The sequence below is a fragment of the Anser anser genome (assembly GCF_964211835.1).
Source record: "Anser anser genome assembly, chromosome: 3".
Lineage (NCBI taxonomy): Eukaryota > Metazoa > Chordata > Aves > Anseriformes > Anatidae > Anser > Anser anser.
The window spans coordinates 85,541,388-85,555,600 of record NC_139722.1 but is presented as its reverse complement, the minus strand read 5'-3'; the positions used below and the strand labels follow the sequence as shown (position 1 = coordinate 85,555,600).

General features: G+C 38.0%; 1 protein-coding gene across 3 annotated transcripts in view; it reads right to left on the bottom strand.

Annotated features, from left to right (window-relative positions):
- CNST (consortin, connexin sorting protein) overlaps positions 1-14,213 on the bottom strand; it is a 55,085-nt gene that overhangs the window by 36,678 nt on the left and 4,194 nt on the right. For all 3 annotated transcript variants that reach the window (XR_014582086.1, XM_083830357.1, XM_083830356.1), the window contains one exon: positions 2,608-3,045. Coding sequence is in view for 2 of the 3 variants with exons in the window: in XM_083830357.1 (XP_083686483.1) it covers positions 2,608-2,995 (388 nt within the window). In the remaining variant the exon portion in view is untranslated. The remainder of the gene's footprint in view (positions 1-2,607; positions 3,046-14,213) is intronic.

Here is a 14,213-nt window from a genome sequence, read left to right as displayed (position 1 = left end):
ATTCTCACCCAGGGAGATCCCGAATGGGCAATTTCTGGTGGCAAGGAGAAGACACTACCAAACATCTCTCTTCACCTTGTCCTTAGAACTCTTATTTAGCAATCCTCTACTGACCACTGTCAGAGGCAGGACATTCAACAACATGGATCTTCAACTGCTACAGTAATTCCTTCATCTCTGCCACTGATTGTAGAAGCTAGGGTAACTGTAGCTCCTACACATTGCAAATATATACAAAAACATAACAGTCAAGTACTTGTAGTTGTTTATACTTCATAAGAAAATATTTAGAGGGTTTCAAACACTCTGCAAGTGGCAGTACTCGCTCTTTCTTCTGAAGTAAAAACATATGTTCAGAGTGGAAAAGGGACTTCTCTAGCGATCACCAATCTTCTGCTGAGCAAGTCCCGAAAAAATAAAAGGTAGGTTTCCATACTCCAAGTTCACTCCTTTAGATATCAGCAAGTGACTAGATACAGACGTGTTATTTACGTCAAACATCAGCTTTTCCAGATTTAACATTAACAGCGACAGTAACAGGTTTGCTTATATAGAAAGAGAGGACGATTCATAACACTCTTCTATATCTATGAGTCAAAGCCAGCTCATCCATGATTTTTCAATAGTTAAAAATAAAAATTAAAAAATATCACCATAATACATGTCCTGCAAGTATTCAGTCTGAGATTCTAACTGGATTGTGTGACTCTCTGCTGTCACCCATTCAGTGATTTTCCTCTCTGACTATTCTCTCTCTGAATTGGCATAAAGCACAGAAAGCTAGTTTGGTTCTTTATGTAGAGCGACACTAGAGGGATACTCAAGAATTAGTTAAAATAGCTGATGTTAAAAATGAAAAAAGGAAAGTTCTCACTAAAATAAAGACATCTGCAACATCAAGAAATTGTGACAGTCACTGCATCGTGTGAAAACAGGAGAACCACCATACGATGATAACTAGAAAGCTTAATGTAAATTAACCCATAGTCAATGGGAAATATGATATAATTTTGTATTTTGATCTTCCTACTGTAATGATCAAGGTTCTTTATTAATAAAGTAGTTAGAGTTTGTTCACATGGATTCTATTTTTATTCCCAAGAAAACTCCTTAAAAAACTTTGCAGGCAGGATATTCTTCCCTGTTGCGGTATTCTGCATCTCTAGGTTTTTCAGGAAGTTTTCTTTATTTCAGCTTTCTGCCTTAGAACTGCCATCTACTGTGCACAGCTGTTTCTGTGGTACTTCTGCATCTGTTGATTGCATTCATCATCAAGAATACAAACTAGCGGAAACAGAATATGGGCAAAGTATAACTTTCAGTTTTTGGGTAAATTTATTTCTTCCTCTCACCATACTTCAGATACTTCTGTCCACAGATCTATATTACATTTCATTAACTTTTTTTAAAAAAAAATTATTCCACTACCAGTCCTCAATTACTTCTTCCAATCCCTCTTTTGTTTTACTTTTCTTATCTTTTTATACATGAAATCTACAATTGCAAGACATACTCACTGATTTTCTTCATTATTTAAGGACAAATCATTCTCCTCATGATGACAGATTTCAGTACCCTCTAATCTTTACTACAAAACATATTTTTTCTCTTCTAGATCTTGCCTATATGTACAAGATATGGAACACAAGCTTCCTTCCTTTCCCTTGCTTTACCTATTTTGCAGTCCCTTTAGATCATCATCGTTTAGCAGAATTAGGCCACAGAAGAATTTTGGCAAGAAAAATGTATTTTAAAACTACCCATTATAAACTGCCGAATTCCCCATCTTCTCAATCCTTAGAAGAAAAAAATACATGGGAAAAAAAAAGTAGGAGTGACTCAGTTGTTCCAAGTAAGTTTCAAAAAGATACCAATGGGATGAAATACACTGATTTTAATTAATGTATTTGCAGCACTATGACACATAAGATATATGATTTATGGAATAATCCAAATACGCATAATGATGCAGACAAATCTTACTCATTCAAAAAGGGAATAAACATCTCAAATAAGAACAAGTAATAAACTTTTACATCTTCCTTATCAAATTCAGATCCAAAAGATATAAAGGAGAAGTAACATGAAAAATTGGGAGAAACGTATTTGTTGAGTGGCTCATTACCTGAAATGCAAATCCTAGCACTATGTATCAAGCTTTAAACAACCTAAGTAAATTCTGATGGCAACAGGCCAAAACCAAGATAGTTGGTACTCATACCAAGATGTCAAATCTTGACTCTATATCAAGACACCAAAATCTTGCGCTTCAACACCTAAAATAAACCAAAACATACTGCCTGAATTTCTGGCCATTCTGATTTGCAAGTCAGCCCAATTTCCACACTGAAACTGTGCACCTCCCTCTACTCATCCTTCATCAATGTGTTCCATGTGTTACATAGCTCACTAATTCAGATACAGACAATGAAAACTTCTAGAATTGAATCTGATTTAGTACTATTAACACTCTAAAACGTATTTTAGTGGAACATGAAAATAATTACTGTGGCACCTACAATATAACTTTCTTAACACTTCACAGATTAAAACTACAGTTTTATTATTTTAAGTAAACAGAATAAAAACATGTTATTTAGGAAGTACCTTTAGATTTTTTTCCGGAGCTTCTTTTGCTTCTTGGACTTCTTTTTCCACCTTGCTGCTTTTCTATAACAGGCTTTTCCTCCAGCTGGGGGTCCATATGGACTTTTACAGATGTCCTTTCAGTCTCACTTTCCTTACAGCTTGGGGTACAGTCTCCACTGTCCATATTCTCATTATTGTTGATGCTGTCCTGCTCACCTTTATCCTGTCTTCCCATAGCAGTTCTACTGCTGGTCAGAACCTCATTCCCATCATTGTCAAGTTGATTTTCATTTTCATCAGGTGAAGAAACCAAATACGAAGCCAAACTTTCCACCCTATAGTCATCTTGAAGATTGTCTTTGGAGTCTATTTGTAGATCATTTGGTGGAAATTCTCTGTCATCCATTAGAGCGTTACTTGTTGAACCACTTAATCCCCCTCCAGATATTTTTAGACCTAAAATTTAAAACCAGAAGAAGCATTTATAATACATACTATGACAGATGAATAAGCTTGTGCTTAATTCCAGAAAATAAAGAATCACACTAGCTAAGCAATATAGTTTAAAGGTATGGGGAAATTGTTTCCAATAGTTGCCCCATTATAAGTTTCCAACCCATTGCTCCATCATAAGTTTTAAAACAAAGCCTAACTACATACTAAAAGCTATCTGTGAACTTGTATTTTTATCCAGTTACAGTTGGTTCCAGTTAAATGACCAGTAGCATAGCTGATCTTCACAACAGTGCTCATGGTGTTATAGCTGAGGCAACAAGGAAAACACAAAGATAAACAAAAACCACCACCTCTGTTTAAATCCATGGCTAAAATAAAAGTATTCTTATTGCATAAGGTCATAGTTTGCCTGAAAAAAAAAAACAAACACCACACAAAACAAGACAGGAAGGAATGGAAGCAGAACTTTCATTTCTGTCAGTCACAGTACCATGGCAAACATGCAGACACAAGAATTAGATGAAAGTAAAACCTGTTTATTGACTCAAATTGTCACTTCATTTTCAAGAGAACATTCAACATGTCTTCAGTACACACACAAGCAGATGGTTTGTTAATAAAAAAACCTAATCCACCACCTACTCTCAACGGGGGTCAATTTTCCCTTTTAGTGAACATGCAGCTCTAATCAATGCTGAAATTAGGCACATGCTTACAGGAAAAAAGGATAACTCTTAGTAGCAGAGTTATGTGGAACCTAACAGAGAACTGTAATTGCGTTTGTTGCTTTCCTCAGCTTTTGGAAGCACAGCACTACTGCTGGTTTAACTTAGCAACTATATAAATGAAATATAATTCCATTACATACATCTAATTAGATTCATCTCACATATTTTAAATAGGAAATCCAAAAAATGGCAAGCACTCTTACATTACAAAAGAGCTTTGACAAGCTTCCTAAGGCAGCTTCCTATCCCTTCCTTCAAAGGAAAAGGCATTTTAGGAAACCTGTTTCACCAAACTTTCCTCAGTTTTCTTCCCCAGTATATACAACTGATATAACTGAAATGCATGCTTACTAGATATGCAAGATACCATTTCATTTTACGTGCTAGAATAATTCAAATTGCAGAAAAATGAAAAGATACCTTAGAGGATAAGCATTCTTATGCAACCTTTATAGTTGCTAAAAGGACTGGAAGAAAGAAAATTTTACTCATCTTAGAGAAGGACTAGGAGGAGGATTCACGGAGCTACAAGGCTGCTTGCTCTCACCTCAATCCCTGGAAGATGACGTAGCAAGTAATCCCGGAAACCATTTTCAAACACGTGAAGGACAAGAAGGTCATTGAGAATACTCAGTATGGATTTATGACGGGTAAATAGCACTTAGCCAACTTACTAGCCTTCTGCAATGACATGACTGGTTCAGTGGCTGAGGGGAGAACGGTGTATGGTGTTTACCGTGACTTTAGTAAGGCTTTTGACACTGTCTCCCATAACTCCCTTATAGATGATCATTCAAAGTATGGGCTACATAAACAGACAGTGAGGTGAACTGAACACGGGCTGGATGGCTGAGCCCAGAGGGCTGTGATCAGCCAAATAAAGTTCAGCTGGAGGCCTGTCATGAGTGGTGTATCCTCAGGAGTTGACAGTGAGCCCAGTACTATTCATTAATGACTATTCATTAAGTACTATTCATTAACTTCATTAACAACCTGGGTGACAAGTCAACTCGTGGTAAGTTTGTGGATGATACACCAGAGGGTTGTGCTGCCATTCACAGGGACCTCAACAGGCTGGAGGAAATGGACTGACAGGAACTACATGCAGTTTGACAAAGGAAAATGGAAAGTCCTGCACCTGGGAAGGAACAGCCCCATGTGCTGATACACACCAAGGGCCACCCCGCTGGAAAAGCTGCCCTACAGAAATGGCACCTGGGCTTCTGGTGGGCAGCAACGGACCATGAACCAACAACGTGCACTCATGGCAAAGAATGCCAATGGCATCTTGGGTCACACTAGGATGAGCAGGTCAAGGGAGGTGATCCTTCCTCCCTACTCAGCGCTGGCGAGAGACAAATCTGGAGTGCTGGGTACAGTTCAGGGCTCTATGGAAAAAATATATGGACGTACTGAAGCAGCTCCAGGACAGGGCCAAAGAGATGATTAAGGGAGCATCCGTCAGAAGAGGTGAGGCTGAGGGAGCTGTGACTGTTTGGCCTGAAGGCTCAGGGGAGATTTCATCAACATATGTAAATGTGATAGGCGGAAGTAAAGACGAGTCAGTTTCTTCTCAGTGGTATCTAATGAAAGGACGAGAGGCAATGGACACAAGCTGCGTATAAGGAACACTTCTTAAACATAAAAAGAAGCTTCACCTGTACGCGCAATTGAAAACTGGAACGGGGTTGCCCAGAACAGGTTGTAGAGCTGCCATCCTTGGAGATACTCAAAACCCGACTGGACACAGTCCTGAGCAACCCACTCCAGTTGATCTTGCTTTAAGTCGGGGTGGGGGATGGACTAGAAAATCTCCAGAGGTCCCTTTCAACCTTACCCATCCTACACTTCTATGGCTGTGAGTGGTGGGATCTTTAATAAGATACAGGCAACATCATGAAGCAAAAACTCCTTTATCTGCTTTTTGTACAAGGCACAAAATAATTCTTAATTAAAATGTTCATATTAAAAATCAAATTCACTAATTCTGATGGGGAAAAAGGTATGACTTATGTTCTTTCACCAAGGACTCACTCAGACACTGTTCTGAAGCCAAATGTGTCTGCAGAGCTGATCTAAGGAAATGGAAAGAAGGTGTCAATTCCAAGATTTTCTTCAACTTCTTTGTCCATTTGTACATTTTGCAGGGAACAAAAGGGAAGGGCACAGGACTGTAGAGGTGGAGAGGTCAGCACAGAAGCTATCCATGCTCACATGCACTCTGGCTACTGCAACTGCTGTTAGCCATCTATGCTGGCTAGCTGTTGGGCGCGCAGCCAGCAGAGAGTTTCCAGCATTAACTCTTCCTAATTGTCCACTTCTCTTTTTTCACTGCTTCAGAGAGGGCTCACAGGCTTTAGTCACTCTCCATGACTGCCCTTTATACTTGTCCTAAAATTATTTCTGCTAGTATTCCTGAAAAGTTTATTTCTAAAGCACAGTCCTTAACACAACATCAATTTTGCTAAGCTAACAGGTGCCAGGAAGCGCACAAACATCACTTGGGTAGTCTGCCCCTTATTAGCAGCAGTTTACTTCTCCACTCGGCTGTTCCCGGGTCACTCCACCAAGTACTGCTCTACTGGTTCTACAGGAGCGGCGAGACACGGCCAGCTACACCTGCCCCCAGATACCACTTCAACCTGCGCGTGCTCTGTAAAGGAAACTGGAAAGGGAGCGTTACGATGATGGTGTGCCAGGTGCCCAGGGGTCTCCAAGCAGGATGTTTTAGGAGTTCCCTATAAGCACATGGAGGTGACGAGCCACAGCCAGACGGGCAATGCAGAAGCAAACTCAGGACAACGCAGTTTCTGCTTGCTACCCGAAGGACTTGTTAGCCATTTCCAGCCATACCAGTCCTGCTAAGAAGTACTGCCTGTCCTTTAGCATACACGCACCTTAAAAAGTCAGTCTAGAAGATTAATGAATTGTACAAAGTGGGAAAGACGTAAGTTGTGTCTTCCTCTGGCAACCAAACAAGAGAAATGGCTTTCCTTGAGCATAAGACAAATAAGGGATCTCAAGAGGAGATAGATTCTGCAGAATCTATCTGTTCATTAGAAGTATGCTCCTTATTCCAGCTCCTTGCCTTCAAGGAGAGTTAAACATGAAATGAAAAGTTAACAGGAGGACAGACAGCAAGAATCAGAACCAGAATACATTCTTTACAGACACCAATACAATAGTAACAATTTATAGATGGTAACTGTTCCAAATTGTTGAAAAAAATCCCAAATACCATGTTAAAGGTTTAATTCTTACTCATCCCAGCAGATGAAATACTAACTATTGCTGCCCTTCCCAGCTCAAGGATTAAATGGCACATCAAATAAAACGGGATAAAGCGAATTGCCCAAAGCCAATAAGGAATTAGTTTTAACAGCAATAATTAAAAACCAGGATGTCCTACCACTACTCTTTTGCTCCTATCAGTAGACAACAGCTTATCCTTTCAACAGCTAACACATGGAAAACAGAGAACTGAATGCATTTGAACAAGGTGTTTCCTACTAGATTGTGCAAAACGAGGAAAAGATGCTTTTGACAAGTGACATTTTATATAGAGGAAGCTAACTTGTTGATAGAAAATATTAAGTCATTTCCTTTCAACATAATATATGTGGCTATAATGATAGTCCCTCTCTAGCAGAGAGGCTGGAGAGCCTTTGCAGCTCATGCTGATCAACTTTTGTTTACAGTCTGAAATTCAGTATTTCTCCAAATAAAAGTAGCCTTTAAATCTACTCCTTTCTACAACCCTTGTGACTCAGAGGATGAAAATCCAAAAAGAGCTAGTTCAAAGAATTTAGAATAGTCTTGCACTTGATATTTTAACAGGATTTTTACCCCCTGCTGCCCCCCTCCCCTCCATATTTTCAATATCGCTGTTAATCCTTTTGACGCTGCCAAGGCACCAGGAAGTTACAGAAGCGCAGCTATATCCAGTGAGAACGAACTTGAGCTCTGCCTAAAAAATCCAACTAGAAACACTTATTTATAAACAAAACTGGAATTAAGCTCACTAGTGATTTGAGCTATATTTAAAAGACCATTCTCATGCAGTTATTCTATTTACTGTTTTGCCATTGAAATGAATTGTATGCAAAAACACACGAAGAAAAAAAAGTTTGCTCCTTGCCAGGCACATCCTTCCTCCCTTCTTTATTTGTCCAAAGTTGACATAAAAGCCAACACTGAGCAGAATTGTGCAGACCTGAATTAAAAAGAGATGATGAATGGAAGCGCTTCAATTTCAATTGACACCCAGATTAATGCAACTGGCATATAAAATCATGGTGATTATAGTACAAACAAAAATAGGATGGAAAATACTTGCCAAGTGGCTAAAAGGAAGTCTGAATCGAAGAAATTAGTTAGGTTTGTTTGAATACAGACAGTACGTGTGTTACAGAAATACCTTGGCGCTCAGTTCCACTTGAAGTAAATCAATTTCAATTTTAAAAAGTCCATGCTCTTCAGTGTTTTCTTTCTTGTAGTTCATATAATTTCAGCAACTTTTTTAGTTGCTCATTTTTGTATGTGCATACAGTGACTTTCTTCCATCAGCCCTTACTAAGGAAACATTACCTTAAACAAAGCTGTTGGGATTGAACACTGGAAAAAAAAAAAAAAAAAAAAAAAAGGGGAGAACCAGGATCTTTCCTGACCTGGCACAGCCAAAATTTGAAAAAGGCGTTAATGAAAAAAAACCACCCTCATACTGACACTCAGCTCCTCCATCCTGGAAAGCTAATGGTTTTTGTGAACACTTACTGAATATATTGCGTAGTACTTCACTTACTGATCTCAGAAATATCTCACAGATATTCCCGAGATAATATAACAGGTGTTAAAGGCACAGGAGGATTCATTACACCCTACCAGACACTAATCAATTACAAATGTGTATTTTTCTTTTGTGCACAACACACACACACAAAGTGTATGCAAATAAGAGAACCTAGAAAGGTAAGAGTTTTAGAGGGGAAGGAACAGCACTGCATGTGGTAACAGTTGCTCAGCCTAGGAAAGGTTGCCATATGAACAACCAAGCCAGCTGTCAAGAGATGTGGAATCGCCATTCTTTTAAAGAAGAAATTCAGCAACTTTTAATTTTAAAGACTGGTAAAAAGTAGATAGCACCTAGGATTAAGGGAATTTATTTTTCTTTAATGTTGTGTGACTTTTGTCCCTTATATATATATTTAGTATTTTTAATATAAACAACATCTAGGACAACTAGTCCTAGAAGAAAAAAAAAAGTGCTGATACTGTTAAGAGGAAACTGGATTTTTTAAAACAATATATATTGTATATATATTAGAGAGTTGTGGCTTTTGTTGCTAGATAGAATAGAAAAAGAAAAAAGGAAAAGAGCTGAAACTGTATAATTTGAAGAATGACAAAACCTAACATGCATATTTCTTTGAAGAAAAAACAAATCTGATGATCTTTCTTATAGCCAGAGTGAAGATATATTATAGGACATGTAAATATTAGTATCTCATTTCATATTTATAAATAAATACATAGCAATGTGAAAACTATAATGGCCATTCAAAATGAAAATGTGCACAGCAAATTGTTATTATTGCAACTTACTTTCTGCATACAAGAAAGACCATTGATCTTATTTAACGAACAATTACGTTTACTTCCAAAATGAAGATGCAATGATGGAGAAACTCTAGGCAACACAGTAACTAGTTCTTTTGAGAAAGTGCAAGAGCAATTTCTCTACTACTGCTTGCTTTTTCCATTGATCTGCAACCCAAGACATCCCTGAAGAAATGTGGAATATTATCACCAGATGGCTTCAGAGTGTCCTCATTTCATCACAGCCAAGAATAACAGGGGAAGTATCAGATGTTGAAGATGTACTTGACCATCACACGATTTGCTGCAGATGGAAAGAGACAGCAGACAACAAGGGTAGGCATTTCATTCAGCCATAATCGTCTCACAAAGCCAGACCGCTTCCAGCTAGCAGAATCCTGCTCTGCACTGTGTTTTATCTGCAACACATAATGGTCAGAATCCCGCTGTTCTAAAGGAGGGGAACAAATTCCATACATACTTCTGTTGTCCAGCCTGACATCCCTGCAGAAAAAACCTGCCATGCTGTGAGCATGGACTCTGTAGTAGGTTATCGCTTCACAAGAGAGTCTTATGTACAATCCCATTACTGGACAGCCTCACTACGAGAGAATCTCATTAACGTCCTTCTGACTGTTCAGTTCGCCCTGTGTCCTGCTTTGAAATAATGTACTAGAGGAAGAAAATATCTTCCTACATGTTTTCTGCTTCCATGTCAGATACATGCATCAGGAGGTCTCTCTCCTCAGACATGATAAGTCTGGTACCTCCACGAGATACAGAAGCAGGAGTGGTTTATCTAATTACACTGAATTTACAAAACATCTGAGCATGAACAGCTTGGTGATTTGGCACTTTCCGACACTGAAGTGGTATTTCTCAAGTGACAGTGGCATTTAGCAGCATGACGATCTCTACATTTGTAAACAGCAGGAATGGTGAGGTTTTGAGAGGAAGTTCCACATGCTATTTTCAACTTCGGAGCTTCCCAATCATTCTGCTTATTCACAGCTTTAGTAAACAATGATAAACATACATTGCCAGGCATAATCTACTCTTCCACATTTACCATTACTATAAAAACATGTTTCAGACACCAGCCAAATACAAGAGGGTTTGTCTGGGAACAAATAATATCTGTTATTAGAACATATGACAGTTTAGATGAAAATTTCATACAAACAAGCTCTTTTTCAGCACTCAAAATGCACAGTGATCAGCCTTCCGGGTCTCTGAAAAGCTTCAGGTTCTAAGCTAGGACAAATTTCACACTTGTGTACACTGAACGGTATGAGAATAAAATGGGACCTCATCATTTGATGTGTTAATTTTTTTTGAGCTTGTCTGCAGCAAAGCACCCGAACGTATCTCGGGTAGGGGAAGTAAGGCAGTGAACAGACTGTGGTAGGAGGATGGAGAACCCTCATCACTGCAGCACTTGGTAAAACACTGATCAGAAGTAACCTATGTGTAACTACTCCTGCCTTAGGATAAATTAATCTCCTTTGAAGCTTTATGAGCAGAAGTAAATTTGCCTTTTTTCATTTTTGTATTTTCCTTCTAGTTGAACAACTCTCAGATTGTTGTTACACTTCAGAATATGTGCACAAATTTGATTACCAAGCATAAAAAAAACCAGACTTCCCACTAGACAAGTTTATGCGTCTTTCTCATCTATGAGTAAAACTCGTTATAAATACAGTACTAGCTGAAAAAGAAACAGACACAAACACAGAGAGCATCACACATACCTGCCTAACAACCACCAACCAGTGTTTTCTATCAAACAGTTCCGAACAAGAAGTTTTGGTTACCTAGCAAAAGGACAACTAAGGCATATCCTAAGATCTTCCTACGATGGGTACTTTTTTCTTGTTTAAAACAAAACAAAAGCCCAATCTAACTTTATGATAACTGACCAGCTCAGCTTACTCTTACCTAAATCTTTGCTTTACCAGGACCTGAGAAACCTGCTACACCCTACCACATAAGAAAATGTAGCAAAAAAAATAAAAAATCACACGGAGATCTAAACTGCCCCACTACCTCAGGTAACAACTTTAAACATATACAAAAAGGCAGAAATGACAGAGTACAGTCCTTCAAAATAGAGCTGCAAGAAGAACTGGGCGATTACCTAAAAATTGCCCATCTGTGAAAGCAAGAGTGTTCAAGACTTTCTGTGAGTCGAATTTCATACTGAAGTTAAATCCCGTAATTTTCACCTGAGGAATGAGCAAGTTTTATAGCCCTGATCAACACAAAGATAATTGGCATGGTCAAAATATTTAATTAGGTCCTAAATCACATTAAGGCCAGAAACAACCACAAACAGAATGGAAACTTGTCTATAAAATCTGTGAAACAAGTCTTGTCCGCGAGTATTACACGCTTGTGGCTTCTTTGTTATCAAACCTGCAGGCCCAACTGGAAGGCTAATTAAGATCAGAGCTAATTGTTAGAGCTTCAATAACTCTCGTCATTAGAAGATAAGAACACCCAGCAGCTCTAACAAACTGTTGCATCAGTCTGTTTTCTATTTTAGAAAGGAAGGATGGTTCAGTTGCCACATAATTCAGCGTCAGATACGAGTGAGTGATATTGAACCCTTTCTTTGCTCTGAACCTCTCACATGAGCTGGTCACACTCCTACATTCTCTTTAATGCATTTCTTAACTAGAAATTATTGATTTATTTCACAGGGGTATAGCAAAGATTAATACATTAAAAGGATCGTGAAGTAGATATTTTAGTAAAGGGCATACGTATGGTAAAGATATACACACATTTAACGTTCAAGTTTCTTGCCCTTAAATGCACACATGAGAACTTGACCACGTATTAACTTGAAGCATATGTTACATAGATCACAGCCCCCCAAAATTACTTGCGGGTATAACTTTATTGAAATTAATGAAGCTGCAACCACCTAGCTCAGTGGTGAATTTAGCCTTGATGGCTGCTTGGGTTCTCCCCTTTCCAAGGGGAAGTTATTAAATTAACTCAATTCAGCTCTAATTGTGTAAATAGATGCTGGCTATATGAGCCATCTCTAATAATTTGCACATGCTTTTGATTAATAGATCTTGGAGAGATTTTCTGAAGCACACAGTTTTCAGCTTTTCTATTAGAATTTGAATGCAAATTTGTAATACATCAATCTGTCAACAGCCAGAATTTTAATTTGTTTTAAATCACTTTTTCAGAAAATAGTAGTTATCAAGACTGTTTTATGCAGTAGTTTCCATTAAAAAAAAGCATATTTCCATTAGAAAGTCCCAAATAACACAAATATTAATAAAACATAGCATCAGTACTGTAAGAAGACACAAACTCATTTCATTTAAAAAACAAACCCAGATAGTTTATAAGGTACCATGACAGGAAGAGAGTTACAATTTACAGAGGCACTGCATGATTGCTATTTCATCCTTGTACTAATGATGTCACGTTTCAGCGCTAAAAGATTTTTAACAGTCACTCTTGAGTAAACAGAAATCCAGATATGAACCTAAGCAACCGCCACAACAATGGATTAAGGGTAATTTTATATGCCAGCAGTAATAAAATCTTGCTGGGATCAAATGTGTAAACTTTGCACTGTGAATGTCACTTTCTTTTACAAATACGTGAATGAAAAAAGATGGCAAGATATTATTGAACAACTTACAATCTTGTAAGTTGCAGGACAGGTGCTCTCCAATACGTTTATTTTGATGAAAGTGACTGTGAAACACAGTTAACAAACAAACACCGGAACTGTGATGCCCTTACAGCTGAATGTTGGTCTAAAATGATGGACGATCATGCCCTCATTTCAAGACTGAAAGCATATGATTCTAAAATTCTGTGTTTCAATCATTAGGAAAGAACCCCCCAAAACGCACACTACGAATTTCAATATTGTTTCAATGACACATTCCTCAAGTGAGCCTAAAAATCTTCCTAACAGATGCTGATATTGCAAAGATAAATATCCGGATTATTCATTTACTTATTTATAATTCCAAAGTTATTTTGAATTAATTTCAATTTGCCCTGTAGTGTAATATTTAAAAACAAAAACAAACAAAAAACACACAAACAAACCACTAAACCTATTCCACAGACAGAGGAAAGCAGTGTTAAAGCTCAGATTATAAGGTCACGCATTAGCCATTCAGTCTGGAGAGAGGGAGCAGCTTATTGGAACAACCGTAGAAAAAACTTCATGTTCCTAAGCAACTCTATTCCTAACAAAATCAAATGTGTAACCCACCAAAGTTTGTATACAGAAATATTTGACAATAACATCATTCATCCTCTACACTCCCCTTGTAAGTTAGCAATGCATTTTCAAAGACATCACAGTTAAACAATAAGAAGATAAATAAGTTAAAAACAAAATATATGAAAAAAATTGTTAGCATGAGAAACCCTTGAGCAAGCCTGCATTGCCAGAGTATTCAAAATAGACTTATGAAAACATACACACACAAACAGGGGTGAGTGAATCTGAGAGTGTGCAGAATGTGCTGATGTGTATGTACCAAAATTCAATGAAGAGGAATTCTGAGAGAAGTAAACAGAAGACACGCTTCTTGGAACGTTTTACTGCAGTCTACAAAGGTTTTAATAGCACTTTTTTTTTGCATGCGCACAAAAAAATATTTGCAGTACATTTACTGCTGCTGAAAGATGCCAGATTGATAGCCCTAGGGACTGAGTTTCTCTGTATACACAGACAGATATAGCACAGAGTGAGAAGGTTGTACCCCTGCCAAAATGCTTTACAATACACAGCTTATGCAACAGTCTTCACACCACAGAACCCTTGCTTCTCCTCTGAAAATGTTAAAAAATATT